The sequence below is a fragment of the Cnephaeus nilssonii genome, assembly GCF_951640355.1.
Source record: "Cnephaeus nilssonii genome assembly, chromosome: 2".
In the NCBI taxonomy this organism is placed as follows: Eukaryota; Metazoa; Chordata; class Mammalia; order Chiroptera; family Vespertilionidae; genus Cnephaeus; species Cnephaeus nilssonii.
In genome coordinates, this window is record NC_137073.1 from 34,178,173 (window position 1) to 34,200,732 (window position 22,560).

At 48.1% G+C, this 22,560-nt stretch overlaps 1 protein-coding gene across 1 annotated transcript in view; it reads left to right on the top strand.

The window, feature by feature from the left end:
- The window catches only part of POR (cytochrome p450 oxidoreductase), a 61,067-nt gene that overhangs the window by 24,867 nt on the left and 13,640 nt on the right, over window positions 1–22,560 (top strand). The window contains exon 2 of the mRNA XM_079791647.1: window positions 3,812–4,003. Within this exon, the coding sequence (XP_079647773.1) occupies window positions 3,825–4,003 (179 nt within the window). The 5' untranslated portion in view covers window positions 3,812–3,824. The remainder of the gene's footprint in view (window positions 1–3,811; window positions 4,004–22,560) is intronic.

The window sequence follows — 22,560 nt, forward strand, 5'->3', positions numbered from 1 at the left end:
GGACACTTGTCAGGCAGGACATCCAAAAATTTCCCATCAAAATATGTCACACAGCAGAGGGGAGTGACTGTCATAGGGTCTTTGTTCCCAGACTGCTGAGGCACGACAGTAAACCTCCAGAGGTGCCTAATTTTCCAGTGCAGTGGAAGTCCACATTAGTGAAAGCCCACATCTGTCCACGTTAGAACTGTCTTGGGATAGTTCAGTTTCAATGTTAGATCTACATTTCTTTTGATAACTTTGTATCTTTGCAAAAGGTTTTTAGTGGTTGTTTAGACCTGACTACTTCCCATATGGAACTATTAGGTATTGATTTGGGCCTAGAATACCCCCAAAATTTTACTGAGATACCAGGGATTCCGTGAATTGAGAGAGTTTGGGAGCCTCTGTCCCATTGCCAAATTTCATTTAAATCTATAATCTTCAAGTTAACGATTGATGTAAATTTTACATTCTGTGGCATAATGTATTTATTGACTGCCTTCGCTCATTCCATGGGTAGTTATTGAGCACTGGATTATGTGTCAAGTAATTTGCTAGGAAAGTGTGACCCGTAGAAGTGACATTTATGCTGAGGTCTGAAGACTGAGTAAGAAACAACTAGAAGAAGAACATTTCAGGCACAAAAAGACTCTGGAGCAGGGATACAAAGATGCAGGCTGGAGATGTGTGTGCTTCCGTGTGAAAATAATGGTTTAAGTAGATCATAATAATGGTTTAACAGCTTATTCACAGCTTCAGACCCCAGGAACGATGCTCTGTGTCCTAGTGTAGGAAGTGTGGGGCCAAGATTTTTTCCCCAAGTGCCTTCCTTCTTGCCAGCCTGCCAGCCCTTCCTTCCCACCATGTGCCAGATTCAGAGGTGCCCATGAGTCTATTCTTCCCTCAGGAGTTCACAGCAGAGCAAGGAAGAGATATGTGTTCAACATGCCTTTCTTCTCGGATGCGTACTAAACATAGCCCTTCCCTGGGAAGCCGTAGTTTTGCCACTTGGCAAGGTGCTTACCCATTTGGATCCTCCAATTCCGCATTGCAGATCAGCCTCAGATAAATGTTCGCCAGGTGTTTTCCAGCGCTCCTCTGTAGCTCTTGTCTGTCTGAAGTTTCAAACTTCAGAGTCAGAGCTGCTGGGGACATTCTCAGTTTTGTCGAGACCCCACATCTGTGTGCTGACAGTGGCCAGTGTACTGATGGGGGGGCTTCGGGGCCTGAGCCCCATCCCTACCTGCTACAGGGAGTCAGTTACATTTGCAGTGGGAGTGCCTACTTATTTTCAATGTTGGGGGCAGAAATTTCTGGTGGTCTTACTCGGAACTAAGACAGAGAGGCCTGAGATATTGCAAGAATCAGTAAGTGCAGGTATTAGAGACAGCAAGAGTGAAGAAGAGTGGACATAACTTCACAAACTGTGTTCTAATGACGCATCTGTATTGTGCTTTTCAGATTATAAAACCACTCCGTAATCTGTATTGCCAACCCAGCTACTCTAGAATCCTTCCTTTATTTATTTACAAGTTGATACTAGGTGCTCATTATCTGTCAGGCTGTGAACAAAGTGCAGTCCCTGCCCTTGTGGGCTAAGCCTGTTTTCAGGGAGATGGCCAGTGGAAAAAAATGTGTCAAGTAGTGATCTGTCCTGTGAGGGGGCAAGGGAAGGAAGAGGGACCAGATATGATAGCGAGGCAAAGTCTCTCTCAGGTGGTTATAGTTGAGACTTGAATGAAGAGAGAGAACCCTGGGCAACATGTTAAGATGTGCATAGGCCTTGAGACATAAGGGGGCTTGGGGAGTAGCATGGAGGCCAGTGTGACTGGTGAAGTGTGAGGAAAGGGCAGAGTAGTAAGAAACGTGGTGGGAGTGTTAAGCACGGGCCAGATCATACAATGCTCATTGGTGAAAGCTTCAGATTTTGTACTAAGTATGAAGCCATTTAAGAGTTTTGATTAGGGAAGTGACAAGATCTGACTTACTTTTTCCAAAGGATCCCTCCGGCTACTGTGTGGAGAAGGGCTTGTTGGGAGTTTCTTGCAGTGGTCTGGGTGGATTGAACCCAAACGTTATTAAAATAATGGGATTGTGAGAGTGCCGACGTGCAGTCTTCCTAGCCCTCCAATGCACCATTGCTTTGAAACCACCTACCAGGGATGAGCTTTCTCTTCTGAGTTGTACAGTCAACTTACATACCTATCAACAGTTTTAGCTTTAGTTACCCCTTGGTAAAGAAGGGGGGCTGGGTGGCATGAGTTAGAAGGGCAGGAGGACAGGAAGCAGAAGTCCATTGACTACTGCTTTGTGAGGCATGCCAAGTGGGGGCTTTCCCATGGCAGCACATTAGTCCTGACCAGAACCCCCTGCTGGTTTCACCAGAGCTCTGAGTGTCTGCTGCCTCATGATTTTGTGGTCCTCCCAGAATCCATCCCAGCAGGTCCTCTCTCCATGGTTTTGTGAGAGCTTGGCAGAAGGCTTTGGGCATGACAGATAACACGACTCAGTTGGATAAAAAGATGACTAACACTGAATAAATATTGATTGTGTTTATAAGTTAATACTTAAACATAAACAGTCCTCTCTGTGGGCACTGGAGTTGAGTTTGTCCTTTAACATAAGATATCAAAAGGGATGAGTTGAGTTTATCTCAGGAGCTCAGACATTAGAAAGCATCTCAGATTAATAAAGCAAAGAATGAAGTTTGAGGGCCCATTCTGAATAACCTATTCCCAACAGGTTGCAGAAGGGAAGGGCTGATGCCAGGAGCCCTCAGTTGCTAGGGTGCTCTAGTTGCTCAGGGCCAGCCCGGTGGTTTCCTGGAGGCAGTGGCAGCTAACGGAAGTCAGATATGTAGCAATCTCCTATTGCCTGAGTTGCTGAGATATGACAGGCATTTCTAACTAAGTCTGGAAGCCATGCTTGTGGTGAAAGCAACCCAGTTGGTAAAAGCAGTGATTGCAAAATGGAATGATGCAATTCCAGAGCTGAGCCTAGCCTCATTGGTAGGTGGCAGAAGTGGGCTGCTGAGGTTTCTGGTACTCTTACTTTGGTCTTTGTTGACTCATATAACATCTACCTATATGTCAGGTTTCAGTGGTGGAAGAACCAGTTGAGCATCTTTCAAGGAAACTAAGAGGGTTGATGTATTAATAGGTTCCCCATGACCATCCTCTGGTTTAGTGATTCACCAGGACTCACAGAACTCAGAAAAGCTGTTTTACTCCCAGTTATGGTTTATTATGGCAGAAGGGTACAGACTAAAGTCAGCGAAGGAAAAGGCTTCATAGGGTGGAGAAACCAGGAAATCTGTCTTTGTAGCTTCCAGTTGTCTTCTCTTAGGAGTGACACGGACAGCTCTTAATTCCCCCAGCAATTGTGTGTGGCAATGCATATGAAGTATATATCACCAGCTGGGGAAGCTCACTTGATCCTTGGTGTCCAGGTTTTGTTTTTTGGTGTGTGTGTCTTTTTTTCATGGTTTTTTGGTCAGTCTTTTTGGCATGGAGTGTCAGTGTCTCTAATCTTTATCTCCAGCACTCCAGAGGTCAGACTGATACAATGTGATTCAGAGTCCCAGGTATTCACCTTAAATGACACTGCTGCCTAAACTATCTGTGTATACAGAGAAACTCTTACCGGGCAACATATACCAAGGGCTCAGAGGTTATTCCCCAGGAGCCAGCAGCTCCTACCCGGATGCTTGGCCTGTTGCTGCAGCCCATGGGCATGAGGCCCAGGCTGAAGCTGTCAGGGGTCCCCCCAGCAGGCCTCAGGTGGACCCTGCTCCTCCCTGCTGAAGTCTGTTATTTCTCTCTTCCCACAGTTTCGTGATCAACATGGGCGACTCCAACACAGATACCAGCGCCGCCGGATCTGAGACTGTGGCTGAGGAAGTGTCTCTTTTCAGCATGACGGACATGATTCTGTTTTCACTCATTGTGGGTCTCCTGACCTACTGGTTCTTCTTCAGAAAGAAAAAAGACGAAATCCCTGAGTTCACCAAAATTCAAGCCATGTAAGTGATGCTGTCGGAATCTCTCTTCCTCAGCATTCTAGAGCTCTGGGATGTTTCTGGCCCAAGCAGCATTCTGTACTTGGGCCTCGGTCAGGAGTGAGCCAGCTGAGAGCGACACAGGTTCCCTGAGGCATCTGGGGATGAGTCTTGGCTTTTGCCTTATTGGTAGACTGTGCTTCAAATCTTTTTTTCATGTTTACACAGCACTTTAGAGTTATGTCTGTCTTATTTGAACTTCACAGGGACCATTCAGAGTAGAAGGCACCATTTTACCAATAGGTAACCTGAGACTCAGTGATGTTACAGATGCTGCCCGGGATCATCTGCACAAGGCAGAGCTGGAACTGGCACCTTCCCAGCCTGTGATCTTTCTGTTTACCTGCAAGATGATGAGACCTTGTTTCTTGTCTTCTTGAAGGAAAGATTTCAGACAAGAGACAAAATGCAGCAAAGCAAGCAAGAATTTATTGGCTACAGCAAAAACACACTTGGGACAGTGAAATAAGGAAGGGCATAGAAGAGACCTAAGTTGGGGGTGTGGGGAGCTGCTTTAGCTCACTGGGAAGTCAGAGTAAAGGGGGTCCTGGAGACAGGTTCAGGGGGTTAGCCCAGAATGAGCTACTCCTGCTGGGTACTTTGCATTGAGGATATTCTCTCTCTTGCAGGTGGGAATCTTAGGGGAACTCTCAGGGAAGGGTCTCAATAGAATATTCATTATCTTTCCAGGTGTGCTCTTTCAGGGTCATGGGCGGATTGGTTGGAGCCAGGACAGGGGGTGATTAGTCAATGCAGCTGTCTGAGGCAGCCATGGTGTCAATTGTCTGGTTTTGCTGCTTCTCTGGGCCTAGAGCTGAAATACAACTGAGGCCTAGATGTTATCTCTAGGGAAGAAAAGTCAGGGGTCTAAACCACATGACTCGCTGATATGAAAGGTCAGGAGTTCAAACCAAGCACATGACTGGCGATATGCTAGGTGAGGAAAGGTTACCCTGGGGACGAGGTCCTTGTTTTCCCAATTTTGTCCCTTGATAGGTGACCTTTTGTACCTGGCCCATCGTCCATGTTCTGCTCATGTCTGTCTGGCTGCCTATTACATTTCCATTTTGTAAACAGATGGGATCATAGAGGTGCTGTTGACACAGGACCATAAAGCAAGGTGATGACTCCTTTTAGAATTTAAATTCAATTCTTTTCACTACTGACAAGAAGAAAGTTGCAGTTTGGTGCTAATATGTCCTTAAATCTAACAGTTGCTAATTTCTTTTTGTAAGTGAAGAGGGCTATCACCAGCTTAGAGTTTTGGAGAGTGACACTATCAGAGGAAAACTATTTTTTCCCCTCAACTCTCAACACTCCCTGCACCAAGCAGTTCTCAAACTCTCCTCATACCAACTGTCTAGAGTTAGTCAGATCCCACAGGTTAAAGGCTCGGTCCCATATGACTCCCTGCCCCCTTCGGATGCCAATCGAAAGTCCAGTTTGTCACCTGTGCTTCTGACCAACCAGCTATAAACCAGAGGTTCCCTCCTCAGGGTGGATTAATTTGCTAGAGTGATTCACAGAATTCAGGGAAGCAGTTTTCTTACTAGGTTACCAGTTTATTATAAAAGTATATAACTCAGGAACAGTAGATGGAAAAGGTGAGTAGGTCAAGCGATGGGGAAAGGTCACAGAGCTTCTATGCCCTCTCCAGGTGCTCCACTCTCTAGCACTTTCACCCATTCAGCAACCCTGAGGCTCTGCAAACCTTATTCTTTTGGGTTTTTATGGAGGCTCCATTATGTAGGCATGATTGATTAAATCACTGGCCACTGGGGATTAGTTCAATCTCCAGTCCCTCTCCCCTCCCCAGAGGTCAGGTGACGAGGCTGAAAGTAAATCTCAGGGTTGGTTCCCTTGGCTACTAGCCCCATCCTTAAGGGCTTTCCAAAAGTCACTTCATTATAAACTCAGGTGTGGTTGAAAGGGGCTTGTTACAAATAACAGAAGATACTTTTATCGCTCTTATCACTTAGGAAATTCTAAGGGTTTTAGGAGCTCTGTGCCAGAAACAGGATGAAGATGAATATGTATTTTTTTAAAAATACATTTTTATTGATTTCAGAGAGGAAGGGAGAGGGAGAGAGGGATAGAAATATCAGTGATGAGAGAGAATCATTGATTGGCTGCCTCCTGCATGGCCCCTCCTGGGGTTTGAGCCCGCAACCCAGGCATGTGCCCTGACCAGGAATCAAACTGTGACCTCCTGGTTCATGGGTTGATGCTTGACCACTGAACCACGCTGGCCGGGCTGCATTTTTTAATGTTACAATATCACACACAGGCAGTATCCAGCCTGACTTTACTAACACTGTTTTCTTTTTAATTTTTTTTTAGCCTTCCATAAAACTTCCTTTTAATAAAGTTTAATTAAAAAGGTGACTTAGTTTAAAGAAAAATATTAAGGAAGTAAGAGTAAAGTTGGTTACTAGGTATGAAAAAATGAGGTGCACCACGATCTCCTCAAGATTGAGTTCCATATCATTCCTGCACCAGGTCATGTTCTTTCAGGCAGGTGTGAGTGGGTCTGCCAGGCCAGGCTCTGTGCTGAGAGAACCCCAGGGCACAGCTCCTTGGGGAATCCAAGGAACAAGTCGCAGGTACAGAAGATGGGGCTATGCTCAGGTCAGAACTCCAAGGGTTGGGCAGGGTGAACATTCAGGTTTCTGTCAAGTCCTAACTCCCTATTCCACTTTTGGTAACAGTTTTCTCTCCCAGAAAAGTTATAGTACTCCAGCTTTAAAGCAGATATTCAGGGAATACAATTTATTAAATCCTCACTTAATATTGTTGATAGGATAATGAAACCAGTTTTGCCACAGGCTTGATAAAAGCAAGAGTTAAGTTCCTAGGGCATTCATTATTATTAAAATTATGTTGAATGAAACAACGTTACATAAGGACCTACTTTACCATTAACAGGGCATTAATTTTACTTTACTTTACTTTACTTTTATTTTATTGATTAAGGTATTACATATGTGTCCTTATCTCCCCATTGCCCCCCAACCCCCCATTCATGCCCTCACCCTCCTGGTGTCTGTGGCCATTGGTTAGGCTTATATGGATGCATACAAGTCCTTTGGTTGATCTCTCCCTCTTACCCCCACCCTCCCCTACCTTCCCTCTGAGGTTTGACAGTCTGAAAGATGCTTCTCTGTCTCTGGATTTGTTTTTGTTCATCAGTTTATGTTGTTCATTATTTTCCATGAATGAGTGAGATCATGTGATATTTATCTTTCTCTGACTGGCTTATTTCGCTTAGCATAATGCTCTCCAGTTCCATCCATGCTGTTGCAAATGGTAAGAGGTCTTTCTTTTTTACCACAGCGTAGTCCATTGTATAGATGTACCACATTACTTTTACATTTTAAAAAATTTAGCAAATATTTACTGAGGCCCTACTAAGTCCTAAATAACCATGAATAAAATAGATGAAGTCCCCATGTTTATCAAGCTTGCAGATCCTGGGCAAGACCCTTAACCTCACTCTGCCTCAGTTTCTTCATCTGCCAAATGGAAACACTAACCCCGATCTCACGGGGCTCTTGTAAGTATTAAATGGGATAATGTTTATGATGGTCACCTAGCATTATTCCATGGTAGCTGCTTAGTGTTTGTGTCAGAATGTATTTTGCACCAAGCCCTAGCTAGGTGCTATAAGAATAAGAGGTGGCATTTACATTATAGAAGTTGAGAAGTGAGGATGTTGAAAAGGACTTTTAACAAGTGGTTTATGAAGCGCTTTCATGTGCATTATCTAATCAGGGCCTCTGCAACAGAACTGTGTGCTAGACCGGGTGGGCAGCCTCAGAGAAAGGCCACCGATGAAGAGGATGTTGGGGGGAGAGGGAGACTCTGGCTGCCAGAACTCTAAGAAAGGTATTCCCCCTGGTGGAGAGACCAGAAAATGTGCTGTGGGAAGTGGTATTGCAAATGTCCTAAAAGGTGGTGACGCATCCGGAGGCTGAGAGGGCTTTGACATCAGAAGACCAGAGGAAGGACAGGAGGATGGGTAGGTGAGCCGCAATTCAGCCTGTTCCAACTGGGGCTGATTCAGGTGCATTTCTGGTATAGCAGCGTATTTTTGGTGGGGAAAATGTGATACTCAAGATAAGGGGACCAGCATCCAGTTCCCAGCTTACAGTAGCCCTGCGTTTCCTCATCTGTAAAATGGAGGTGTACCCCCCACACCTACAATGAGTGGATATGGATGTTCCATGGGAGCACATGGAACTGCTGTTCTCCCTGTCACTTCTCTTACCTTGCAAGATGGACTTGCAATAAAACTCCTAGAGCAGGGGTCCTCAAACTTTTTAAACAGGGGGCCAGTTCACTGTCCCTCAGACCGTTGGAGGGCCGGACTATAGTTTAAAAAAAACTATGAACAAATTCCTATGCACACTGCACATATCTTATTTTGAAGTAAAAAAACAAAACAGCAAAAACACCCGCATGTGGCCCACGGGCCGTAGTTTGAGGACGCCTGTCATAGACTGTGGGAACGCTTGTATTTTGTAGATTCTTATTGTTTCTCTTTGCCAGGATGCTGAAACTATAGTTCCCTCTTCTTGGTCATAAAATTTTAACCTTATATATGTAGTGTCCCCCCCCTCATTATATCATGTTGAATATTTACTATGGCCAGGGATTTTATAAAGGGAAACATTTATAGTACAGTGGCTAAGTTCTGGGCCCTTATAGTTGGGTAACTAAGGTTTGAATCCTGACTACCACATAGTAGCCATGTGACATTTGCCGTTACTTAATCTTTTGAAGGCCATATCCTCAACTGTAAATTGAAGATAATAATAGTACTTTCCTCATAGGATTGTAACAATTAAATGACTTAATCCATTGTAGAGCTTCTTGCCCAGTTCTGGTGCATGATGAGCCTCATAGTGTCATGTTATTATTTTTTCCTTATTATTGGTATCTCCAGTCTTACAGGAGACCTTCCAAGAAGGCATTATAATCTCACTAGAGGCCCAGTACACAGATTTGTGCACATTGAAAGGAAATTAATTAAAAGGTGGCCGGTGGGGTGGGGCTGGGTAATACGGGCTGGCCATGCCCTGGAACCAACCTCCCGCGACCCCTCCCCGGCCGGCTGCACCTGGGGTGTCTGCAGAGTGAGCAGGGTCCCTCTGGCAGGGTCCCTCCCTTGGCCTGGCCTGCGGGGATTGGGCCGAAACAGGGGATTGGGCCGAAACCGTCAGTCCGACATCCCCCGAGGGGTCCCGAAGTGCGAGAGCGTCTGCTCTCTGGTGGTCAGTGCACGTCATACCTACCGGCCAGTCGGCTGGTCACTTAGCCTGTTTTATTTTATTTTATTTTTAAAATATATTTTATTGATTTTTTACAGAGAGGAAGAGAGAGGGATAGAGAGTTAGAAACATCGATGAGAGAGAAACATCGATCAGCTGCCTCTTGCACACCCCGTACTGGGGATGTGCCCGCAACCAAGGTACATGCCCCTGACCGGAATCAAACCTGGGACCCTTGAGTCCGCAGGCCGACGCTCTATCCACTGAGCCAAACCGGTTTCGGCGAGCCTGTTTTATATATAGATTTTGCAGATGAGGAAACTAAGATGTGGGTGATTGAGGAGTTTGCTCAAGGCCACCTAACTTATAAGTAGCAGAGTTGGCTTTTAAACCCAGATCTGCAAACTTCACAACCCATGTTTCTCACACTTTGCATGCTGCCTTCAGTCCCTTGGATATATTCCATTTCAAAGATGGGAAAACAGACTCAGAGAGATTACTTAGCTGATTCAACTGTCCACAAGCCTGGACCTTCCACTATAAACCCTACATTATGGTCCCTGGCTACTTATTTTCATTGAGCACCGGTGATTTCTGCCACAGCCCAGAGCTTCCCTTACCTTAGCAGGCCAGTGGGGTGTGATAGGGCTTAGTGTGGGGACTGTGTGTGGCCTGGGGCTATGCCATGAATTCCCACTATGATTTCTGGTGGCTTCTGGTTGGTGTTTTAAGGTCTTTTAAGGCCTTAGCAACCTGGGACACTGTGTCTAAACCTTTGGCCATGAATATTTTTAAAAACCAAACCAATGGGACCAAAATCAATGGGACCAACTATGTCTGACCAGCAAGCACATTGAATAGCATGGGGACATTAAGACACATATCTACAGTCCCCAGACCCTGGACTTGTAGGTACAGGGGATCCAGGAGGAGGCTCTGTGTGCTCAAGTGAATCTCTCCAGGTGTGCTGGCCTCCGGGGCCCTCATCACATTCTAGATTTGGCTTTCAGAACCTCAGGATCCCAGATGCCCTCTGCTGCCATTGTCCATGAGTGGCTGGCTGACAAAGATACCACCTGTGGACACTTCTGGAGCCTGGAGCTTGCTCTCTGAACAACTCAACATCAGTCCAGGAGGGTACTGGAGACAGTCTTTGCCCTCCAGGATAAGGATGGGAAAAGGTTTAATACACCTGTCATAGTAGACTTTGCTCTAACTTTTCCCCTGGGCAGGGTTCTACCTCAAGAGCAACACTGTGGGACTAGAATGTTGACAGTAACACAGGGGGAGCACATGGTAGCTACCCAGCCTCTGGTAGAAAGGGGCAGCATGGGGCAGGAGGTGATGTTGAAATCTGGGATCCATCAAGTCAGACAAACGTTTCTATGAGACTGTGTGTTAAGTCTTTGGGACAGACAGATGGCTAAAACAAAGTCCCTGCCTTCCAGTCCTTTGGGAAGGGCAGTCACAAGAATAGATCCATCTGGAGTGGGCTGTGCTGGAAAACACATGTGTGAAGAGCCAGGGACACCCAGGACCAGGGACAGGCTTTGACTTGAGGTTGTGGAAGGCTTTCAAGAGGAGGTGAGCCCTGGCTGGTTTGGCTCAGTGGATAGTGTCAGCCTGCAGACTGGGGGGGTCTCGGGTTCGATTCCAGTCAAGGGCATGTACCTTGGTTGCGGGCACATCCCCATTGGGGGGTATGCAGGAGGCAGCTGATCAATGTCTCTGGCTCTCTATTCCTCTCCTTTCCTCTCTGTAAAAAAAATCAATAAAATACATTTTTTTTTTTTTAAAGAGGAGGTGACATGTGAGTTGAGTCTGTAAGTAGAGTGGGAGTTTGTCAGGCTATGGTGGTCCACCTGAGGTCGAGAGAGAAGGACCACATGATGTGTTAGAAAGGCAGTGCTCCGTTTGGTGGGATGGTGAGGGTGTGTGTTCAGGATAAGGGGGAATGGGGGTGTGGAAATGGCAGGCTGGAGCCTGATTGGAGTGTTCAGTGGAACAGTGAAATGACCAGACCCCAATTTCAGAAAAGGGCCTTTCAGGAAGTGGTCCAGTGAGATGATAAGGCCTGAGAAGAGAGTTCCAAGGAACAAGTAACGTGAAGGCACAGCTGATGGGCTGTGGGGGCCTGGCTGGGTGTGGAGAAGCCAGGAGGGACAGTTGAAAATGAGGCTGACAAGGCACACAGGCTCAGAAGCAAGTTTGGGAAGGAGCGGGAGAGGCTTGACATGGAGGGCGAGGATTCCTCTGGGAGTAAGCTGATGGGGCAAGGGATGTTAGCAAAGCCCAAATTTAGGAGATTTTGGGGATAAGAGGCAACTGGAGAAAATAGATCAAGGCTGTTAAAAGGAAGACAGTGAAGTAAAAAAAATTTTTTTTCAAGACTGATTGAGAGCTGTGGTTAGCAGGGTTAGACCACTTACCACTCCTCTCTCTGGTCCTCAGGACCAACTTGTAGAGATGAGCATGAGATAGGTGGCAGCCAGCCCTCATCCAGCGGGCCCAAGGCCCCAGATGCTGTGCTCGCTGCTCTGAGAAGCACCGTAGTGCACCCCAAATCCTGACCCCCCACCTCTGCTTCACTTCTGGCACCTAAGAGTGCTTTAAAGAAAAAGAAGCTTTTTATTATGGAACATTTCAAATAAAAACCAAAGCAATGATCATCTCCCCACCAATCTTGTTTCTTTCACCTCCACTGCTCCTGGATTCTCTTAAATCAATCATACAATTTTATAATTAATCATATAATTCATAGAAATGATGAATAAAGAAATTATTATTTTACTAGAGGCCTGGTGCATGAAATTTGTGCACGGGGGAGGGGTGTGTCCCTCAGCTCAGCCTGCACCCTCTCCAATCTGGGACATCCCTCTCACAATCCAAGACTGCTGGCTCCCAACTGCTCGCCTGCCTGCCTACCTGATTGCCCCTAACTACTCCCCTGCGAGCCTGATCGACGCCTAACTGTTCCCCTGCTGGCCTGATTGCCCCTAACTGCCCTCTCCTGCCAGCCTGGCCACCCCTAACTGCCCTCCCCTGCTGGCCTGGGTCACCCCTAACTGCCCTCCCTTGCCAGCCTGGTCGCCCCTAATTGCCCTCCCCTGCTGGCCTGGTCATCCCCAACTGCCCTCCCCTGCAGGCTTGGTCACCCCCAACTGACCTCCCCTGCAGGCCTGGTCACCCCTAACTGCCCTCCCCTGCTGGCCTGGTTCCCCCAACTGCCCTCCCCTACAGGCCTGGTCCCCCCCAACTGCCCTCCTCTGCCAGCCCAGTCACCCCTAACTGCCCTCCCCTGCAGGCCTGGTCCCCCCCAACTGCCCTCCTCTGCCAGCCCAGTCACCCCTAACTGCCCTCCCTTGCCAGCCTGGTCACCCCCAACTACCCTCCCCTGCAGGCCTGGTCGCCCCCAACTGCCCTCCTCTGCCAGCCCAGTCACCCCTAACTGCCCTCCCCTGCAGGCCTGGTTCCCCCCAATTGCCCTCCCCTGCAGGGCTGGTCCCCCCACCAACTGCCCTCCCCTGCAGGCCTGGTCACCCCCAACTGCCCTCCCCTGCTGACCTGGTCACCCCCAACTGCCCTCCCCTGCTGACCTGGTTACCCCCAACTGCCCTCCCCTGCCGGCCCAGTCATTCCTAACTGCCCTCCCCTGCAGGCCTGATTGCCCCCAACTGCCCTTCCCTGCCAGCCGTCTTGTGGCGGCCATCTTTGACCACATGGGGGCGGCCATCTTGTGTGTTGAAGTGATGGTCAATTTGCATATTACATCTTTATTATATAGGATAGGAAATTGGAAATATTTCTTATGAAATTGTATGGAAATATGCATATATTTTAGTCTTCTAAAATTTAAGTATGCCCTTTTCTTTTTTTGATATATTTTTATTGATTTCAGAGGAAGGGAGAGGAAGAGGGAGATAGAAACATCAATGATGAGAGGGAATCATTGATTGCCTGCTTCCTGCATGTTGGACTGAGCCCACAACAACCCAAGCATGTGTTCTTGACCGAAATTGAACCTGGGACCCTTCGGCCCACAGGCTGGCGCTCTATCCACTGAGCCAAACTGGCTAGGGCAGGACACACCTTTTAAAACAGAACTTAATGTCATACTCCTGAAAGTCAACAGTAAGCTCCAGTATAGTTACTCAATCAGCATTTGTTCCTAGTTCCTTGATTGACTGATAAATCTTTTTAAGCTTTTAAAAAAAAATTAGGATCTAAACAAGACCCATACATTGCAATTGATTAATAAATCTTATAAGGCTTTTGGGGGCAGGGGCAGTCAACATGCAATAAATTTACCTTTTAAGAAAAATTAAGTAAAATTCACTATTTAAGTGTACAGTTTGATGAATCCTGAGATGTATGCAGGTGTGTAATCAGTGTTACAACCAATATACAGAATATTCCATCATCCCCAAAAGCTCCCCACAGGTCCCTTTGCAGTCAGTACCCACCCTTCTCTACCTCAGCAACCACTGGTCTTATTTTGGTCCCTGTAGTTTTGCCTTTTCCCACACGTCACACAAATGGTATAATGTAGCTACAGCCTTTTGTGCCCGGCTACTTCTTACTATGACAGGAAGTCTCTCAATTCAGGGGCTTCTATCCATTTTTTCCCTTGAAGCATTTTTGAAGAACCCAGATCATTTGTTTCAGAGTTTCCCACAGTCTGGATTTTGCTGATTGCATCCCACAGGGGGTTGCTTGTGAAAAGCCACAAAAGAGCTCATGTTCCTGTGAGTTGTGTCTGGGGACTTACTCTGGACAGAAGGTCCAGGAACGCCAGGAGTCAAGGCTGCTGGCATCGTTTCTATTCAGCTTTGTCTTTTTGAGTGTCGACAGGTGGAAAGTGAGCTAGAGTTCTTTCCACATCTAACTTTCTATAGAGAGTTTCTTGGCTCTGCCAAACATGAAAATAGAAACAGAAATGAGTTTACCGATTGTCTGTGGACATGGTGAGGAAACGGGCTCAGGATGTTCGCCCTGCCCCCGTAAGCACTGGCCAGGGTTTTCCTCCGCTACCTGACCACTAAGGGACTTCACCTGCCTTTCCTTCTTTCCTGTTCTCTGATGAGATGGGCTGGTTTTGCCATGCTCGCTAGTGTCCGCAACTTCGATGGCGCATTGTCTACGAAAGTGATGCAGAACTGAACACAGGTGGATCTGTTGGCCTTACTGGGCATCATCAGGGCACTTGGTGCTGGTGCCTCAGGGGTTTTGTTTCCACACCTTTGCGCTCACTTCTGCTAACTCCCCATGCTGGCTTCATCGCTGTTCCCCAGCTACCCTGCTTTCTTGCCCTTCCCCCTTTGATTGCAGATGATGGCAGGGCCATTTTGTTTTTCTCTGTCACTGACAAGCAGCTGAATATCCCTGAGCAGCTCCTTGGACCTCAGTCTCACTCTTCACTCTCCTGCACAATAGCAGCAGCCCTGCCTAACACCTGACTGGCCAAGTCACTGCCCAGTGGTCTTTAAGGTTCAGAAGAGAGAGGCCAAAGAACGCCCTGCAGTGTTGGGAGGGCAGGCAGCCAGGCCTTGGCAGGTTAAGGAGTCCTTATCTTGGTGGATACATGTTGAAGGCTGTCCATGAGGGGGTCCGTGAGGGAAACAACAGCCCCCTTGTGTCTTAGAGCACCCAAATGACAAGGACCTAGGATGCCTGGGAGGGCTGTGAAGTGTGCTTTCTGAATGTGCCCAGTGACACACCTGGGACTTGTGTGCCTTGACAGACAGGTTGGGGAGGGTAGGCACAGCCACGCTCAGTGAGAGCAGACATGAACCCTGATGCTGGACCATGGTGCTTGGAGTTGAGTTACCGCTTCACCCCCGAGCCTCACTCTCCTCAGGTGTCAAATGTGGATAGGAATCCTTGCCCACTTCACAAGCTTAGAGGATTCAGTGAAAAATATCTATAATAATAAAAGGGTAATATGCTAATTAGACCAGATGTCATTCCAGATGCCCTTCCTGACAAAGCTGGGGCCCAAGGGAAGCCAGTCCAAGTCCTGGGTGCCTGCGGGTGGCCTGAGGGAAGCCAGCCTGGGTCCCGCATGCCAGAGAGAAGCCAGTGCCAGCAGCCGGGGGAAGGAAGGCCTACTCTTGCACGAATTTTTGTGCATCAGGCCGCTAGTGTGTGTGTGTGTGTGTGTGTGTGTGTGTGTGTGTGTGTATATATGTATATATATATATATATATAAAGCTCCTTGAATACTAGCTGGCATGCAGCAGGCACTCAGTAAGTAGAGATCCCATTTGCTTTTTTTGTCTTTGACCCATGGCCTCCCACACCTGCTTTAACCGCCAACCTGCTGAAGGCCGCTCTCCCAGGAGGCACCTTCCACACTGCTTTCCCATCAGTGCTGGTTTCCATTCTGGTCCCATCAGTTGAGAGAGCTATGGTGTTTTTTATTTAAGCTCCAGAAAACCACTTTGTTTTCACAAAAGTCAGCTTTTTCAAACTAATAGCTTTCTGCCCCAAGGACTACCCATGGTAGAGAAATCTGGGCCCTCTTGGTGGAGCCACTTCCCATGGTAGAAGCCTCAAAGTCTAAGCTTGTTCTGTGCCAGCCAGCCTGCGCACAGCCCTGCACCATCGTGTGTCGTGTCTCAGCTCTCAGCCTCTCTCTGACTAGGGGACCTGCTACCTTGGGGCTTGGAGAACTTGCCGTCACACACTGGCAGTGGGAGGGAGCTGTTCAAAAGCATCTGCCCTATGTGTCGCCAAGGGCAGGAGAAAGTCCCAGAAGAAATCAGTTTGGCTGTGCAGAAAATTAAATTTGAGTTGCAGTTTTCAGAAATCCTGAGCGTTCCGTGGGACTGAAAACAAATGAATCACACTGGGACGTCTTGGTTCATCTCTGTCCAAGTGACTCAGTGCTTTTGTCCACCCCCCTTTCGTCGTTCCCACACAGAGGGCTCCAGTTGACTTCTGAAGCCTGAACCAGAGACTCCTGCTCCCAATTTAGGAGTGGAGAGCCCTAATTGGAACCTTTTGTGCTCCATTCTGGAGCTGCGTGGTCTCTGGGCTCATAGCCTGGGCCAGCTGTGGCCTCTTGCGTTGGGGTGTTTACACTTGGGTTCTTTGAAGGGGCGCTCCTTTAGGCGAACCATCTCAGCAGCGAATGCAGTGACCACCTTGCCAGGTAGTCCCCCACCGCGCTATGGGAGGGTAAAATGTGCTGGTTTCACAGCGCACATGCTCCAGGTGACAGACTAAGACTAGTGTTTTAGGCTCTGTTGCCCTCAGTTCTTTTGTGGGGCGGAAGACGGGAACCAGATCTAATTTAATATGATCCTGAGGCACCGGGGCAGCGGGATCAATGCAGCTTCCTTTATGGAGAGACGGCCCTGCCATAGCAACCTGCACAACTGCCTTCTAGTGTCTAGAAGAGCTTTATTCAGCCTCCATGAGTTCCTTTTATTTTATTTTTTTCAATTGGAAAGGAAAGGAGGAGGCTGTGGAGAGAAAGGGCTCTGATATAAACAGTTTCCAAGGAGACCCGAGGATTGGGGTTGGGAAGGTTTTCTCCTTCCCTCAGTCCATACCGAAGGAGGAGGGGGGTGTGCCCAAACGCAGGGGATCACGGGAGATTTCAGCCCAGAGTCCTGGTTCCTCCCTGCTGGAACTGCCAGATGTTCCAGTGTTCTCAGGCTTATGGGGACGGATGCACGCAGGGGCTCAGCCGAGATTCCAGAGGGAGGACTTTGGGGTGTCCAGGAGCACTTTCAAAGTTTATAGGCCCAGCCCTCTGTAGAGGATGGACAGAACCCGACTTCCTAACTGCTGGCTCCTGGCCTGTGTCCAGGAGAGAGCTACAGCCTGCTTTCTTCCTTAAGTCCTGGAGCTGGGAGTGAGAAACCATGGGGTGCATGTACTCATCTCCGCAGGACGAGCCCACCCTGAGGTCAGTCCCAAACTGTCCCTGGCAGCAGACTGTGTCTATGGCCCTCTGACTGAGGGACACTTGACACCTATACTCTAGGGCAGCGGTCGCCAATCGGTGGTCCGCGGACCACTGCTGGTCCGTGAGGTCCAAAAGGTTGGCGACCCCTGCTCTAGTAGTTGGAACTTCTTTTTGGGCAGGGATGCCCCGGAGGCATGAGGAGGGTGCTGTGTAGAGTTGACCAGTATAGTTGGAGTGGGCAGGGGCACTGTTGGTCCCGTCAGTCCCGGATTTGTAGGCTACATTGTCCTGCTTCTGAAGGGCAGGATACGGACTGGAAACCAGGAAGGTCCCAGTCACTGACTCCTGCGCCTGTGAAAGATCAGGTTCCACGTGCAAATTCCTATGTGGAGCTGTCAGGCGGGGTAAAGCCAGTCAAGGGCACTCGGGTGTGGAGACAGGTTCTGCTGTGCCCCTGCAGGTCAGGTGTAACTAGTGAGAACATCAGGAAACAGCCCTGTTGGGGCACGGGCTAGAGGCATGGGGTCTTCTTCAGTTCCCTCGGGTTTTCCTAATCTCTGGAAGCCATCCCTGGAGACGAGGGGAGAGGGTGGGAGTGTTCTTCCTTTCTCTGGGTGTTGAAGCTAGTAAGGGACCAGGCTGGCCTTCAGAAGTGCTCATGCTTCTTGGGAGAACCCTTCTTCCGGGAGAGGCAGGGCTAGCCATCTTGCCTGCCTCTGACGTTCCCAGCCAGACCGGCCTAGAGGGCTCCCCTCTCCGCTCCCAGAGCTTCCAGCCTGTGACTCCCGCCCTGTGAAACTGCATCAGGAGGCCACACTGAGGCCCTCCTCCCCACCCACTACGCACTGTCAGGGCTGTAGCTGAGCTCCCCCGGCTACATGGGCCTCATCTAGGAGCCCTTCGGCTGCCGGTTCCCATGGCTCTCTCTCTTGGGAGCCCTTTTGTCTCTGAGACTAGAGCTCAGCTCTTCCAAGAGGCCCTTCCTGGTTTCTCCAGGCATAGTGCCTGCTCCCTCCAAAGCCCTGTGGTCTGGGCCGTCTGATCCATCTGTGAGCCTTAGAAATCAGTGACCCAAACCACCTCATTCTACTGAGCACACCCTCTATCCCTGAGAACTAACCAAGTCCCAGGTGCTGTGCAAGGCACTGGGAGGCTGCAGAGCCAGATGCAGTATTTTCAATAAGAGGAACTTCAGGCCTTGAGAGGCCGTGACTTGTCACAGGCTCATTTGGTGGCAGAACCAGGATTTGAACCGAGTCTCTGCTCCTGATGTGAGGCCTCTCCCATCCCTCCATGATTATCCTCAGGGCCCATGTTTCTCCCTTGTAAGAAAGAGGCTGCCTTGTTTAGTCTCTTGCCCTTGGTGCTGGCACAGTGCCCTGCCCACCCCAGCTGGCACGTGCCACCTGCCGATGGAGGAGCAGCCCAGCATTCACTGGGCAGTGGGGGTGCTTCTTGTCCCTTTCTTCAGCAAGGCATCAAATCCACCTTCTTCAGGTTGTAGCTTCTGTGGGAGCCTCTTCCTTTTGAGAAGAAGTAGGGTTTGGCTTTTCAGCTGATGTCAGGCCACCTCTGCCAACATTCTGCTGGGCAGAGGACTCAGGACTGACCGCCCCAGAAGCTGATCAAATGTGTGCTGACTGCCAGGGATTGTGCTGATTGTGGCCTCTCCCCTATTTTTAGACTTGTGAGTTGTCCCCCATTTTTTAAAACTTTAAAATGTATATTTAGTTATAAAAATAATGTGAAAATCAAAAAATTGGAAAATTATAGAAACCATCTTACCTATTATCCTAACCTTTCAATATTCTCTGTCAAGATGCTGGTATATTCTCTCCAGGTCCTTTTTCTGTGAATAGTTAATAGTGTACACTCCATTTTTTAAGGACACAAATTCTTGTTTTCCTCCTGCCAGTCATACATTATAACCTGAGAGAGGCTGCGTGTAAATGAAGGTGTGTTTGTTACCTTGCTGTCACACCATAGCTTGTGTTCCCACTGGCTCTGAGTGTCATTCTACATTTCTGCCAGGGCTTCTGCCATGTTCGTCCCCACCTAGGGACTGGCAGTGGTTGAGAAACAGAAAGAGTTGCATATAAATGAATATTCCAAAAACTCAAGCCTAGCCCTTTTTAAGTGTCAACTAAATGCATTTAGTTTGTTTTCATTTTTAAACTGAGTTAAAATTCACCATATTAACCATTTTACTAGTAAAGTGTGCAATCTTGGGGCTTTTAGTATAGTCACAGTGTTGTTCAACCATCGTCACTATCTAATTAAAAAACATTTTCATCACCTCAAAGGGCACCACTGTTTCCATTAAGCAATCTTGCCCTCCTTCTCCCCCAGCCCCTGGGACCACTCTGTCTCTATGGATTTGCCTCTTTTGCACATTTCATATAAATGGAAACTGCATTTAGTTTTGTATGTTTTTTCTCATATTTCATCAGAAACGTTTGTCTAGGTTGCTGATAGTTTTCTTAACCATCTGTTTAAATTTATGTTTAGTAAGTAATATATTATCATGATTCGGCGTTCAAAGGGAACACAGCATAGAATTCACATTGTTGTGCACCTTGCTTTCTTCAGCTAACAGTGTGTCTTGGGGAGCATGCCATGTTAGTGCGGAGACAGACATTTAGTGTTCTATTTAGGCTGCACAGAAACTAGAGGGGTAGTGAGCATGTGGATGTTGATGGCTGGGCATGGGTAGAAGTTGGACATGTAGGAAAGATGTCCATACACAAGACCCCTTTGGAGTGTAGGTTGGAGCTGGGAGTTGGGAAAGAAAAGAGGCAGGCCTGAGGGCCTCCATTCATGCTCTTGCCATGGCCCTGCTCATGTTGGGATGTCTGCCTGGGGGTGCTAGGATAGTGGGGAGCTGGGGGGAGGGCCTCTCTGAGTTCCTAGGAGGCTAGGCCATCACAGGGTGGGAAAGCCAAGCAGGTGGCTGGTCCCCAGCTGCCTTCCTCCTGGCTCCTGGAGGGGCTGCTGCACTGACAGGGCCTCCAGGACAGAGGGAGAAGCTGGAGTGGCCAAATCAGGCACTGGGACCTTGCCTCCCACAGGGCCCACATGTAACATTATTTGCCACGAAGGCCCTGAAAGTAGCCTACTATTTCATTCTAAATAGTTTAGTAGGCCCTAATAGTCCTGGACCTACTAACCTAGTGAAAAACCCAGTGGGGGCTTAAACAGGAAACTTCCATCTTTATGTTTACAAAATTATGTGTCTAAACAGCTTTGCTGAGGCATTCTTAAAAGAAATTTCACTTAGTAAGTTTTTCCATGGACTTCAGGCATCTCCTCCTGAGGGACATCACTTTTACGCTGTTGTGACATGCATGTGTGCGCCTGCTGGAATTCCGCTCTTTTCTACCCTCTTCCATGTGCTGGAGGATGTAGGGGAAAGAGCAGAGACCTTGGAATCAGGCTGGGCCACTTACTGGCCAGAGGACCGGGCTGCTGTTGAGCCTCTGTCGACTGTCTATTAAGTGGGCATTCGGCACCCCCTGTACTGGGGCTGCGGATGAGCCTTCTTTGTGGAAGGAGCTTCTTCAATTGTGATCTCACAGCACCTTCCCTGAGACCCTGCATTTCTAACACGTCACCGCAGGGGCAAAGTGCTTGGCCGTCTGCAATTGCATCCTCACCGCTGGCCAGCCTTGCTGACCAGCATGTGGACCCTCGGCTGGCAGGCTGAAGGCAGAAGGGAGCCGCTGCTCTAGGCAGCCTCCAGAAAGCCCTAACAGGGAAGGGGGAAGGTGGAGGCTCTGCGCCCTCCCCAAGGCCAGCCCCGTCTCACTTCTGATCCCAGCTCATCCAACCTGAGACACATCCCACTTTGGGCCCCTTCATACCTCATCCAGTCCCTTCTGCCCTGCTTTGATCCCATTCATGACCCATCCATGTTTTATGAAAAACACAGCTGCGTAGCTGGACTTGTCTGAATTGGGAATTGGAATAATCTTGGCTACTCATTAAAAAAGATTTGTTAAATAAGTAAGTGGCATTAGTGTGGAGGCCAGCCAGCAGCTAACTTCTGAAAAACTGGGACTACTCAACACCCTGCACACACCCACTGTCACTCTGTACCTCAGCTTTTGTGCAGGGACTTGGTGGTGCCCTCTGGCTGCCCAGAGACTCTGCTGTTGACTGTGGTCTGGCAGGGGAGGTGGCCAGGCAAGTGCCTAGAACTCCCCAGTGACAGCCATCAATCATGGAGCCTGCCTCATGCTAGATGCTCTTCTTTATATACTTTTTCTTGATTTGATCTTTGCAGAAACCTTTGAAGTGTTTTGTTATTCTCATTTTTTAATTGAGGAACAATTAATTCTGGTTCAAGTTCACTCAGCTGCGAGTTGGCAGGCTAAGAATGGCACCCAGGGGTGCCTGACTCCAGAGCCCCTGCCCGGCCTCCTCCACCTCGTTGCCTCCCATGCCTGTCCAAGAATAAGTATAAACTTTTTATTGAAGTATAATATCTGCAGAAAGGTACATACAGATAGATCGGTGATTCTCGCCATGTGAATACGTGGTAATCACCTCCGGATCAAATATTTTGCCCATTACCAGCACCCCAGGAGTCCCCCTGCCGTCTCCTGCCCACTGTCCCCACGTTTTAGTTTTGTCTGTTTGGAGACTTTATATAGTGAAATCATACATGTATACTCTTTTCTGTCTGGCTTATTTCACTCAACATCATGTTTATGAGATTCATTCATGTTAGTTTGTGTAGTGATCATCTGTTTCGTTGCTGAAATGGAGAATGTTCCATTGTGTGAGTACACCACAGTTTGTTTATTATGCTGATGGACAATAGGGTTTTTCCCTATGGGGATTCGCATGTCTAATGCTGCCAGGAACATTCCTGGCATTCCTCTTGGTGCATCGGTACAAATGCCCTCTGATGGGTGCATCCTGAAGAGTGAATTTCTGGTTATAGGAGATACTGCCAAACAGCCTAACAAAGGAGTTGTGCCATATTGCCCTCCCCTGGAAGTGCTCCACCACGCGACCTGGACATGAATGTTGGGCACCTTTCCATGAGTTTTGGCTGTTTAGGTACTCTCTCTAAGAAAGTGCCTGTTAAGTCTTTTGACAATTTTTCTGTTGGATTATATATTGTTTCTGATTGATTTATAGGGATTTCTTATATTCTCAACCCAAGTCCTTTGTCAGATATTCGTATTTTTCAAATAGCTCCTGTTTTCCCACCTTAGGTCTAAAAGTCCCTAGAGAGGCTCACGTGGCTTTTTTAGATGGCCCTAGAGGCCTAAGGGGCAGGGAATAGAGAAGAAAAAGGACAGGAAACAGGGAGGGGCAGGAGCCTGGCA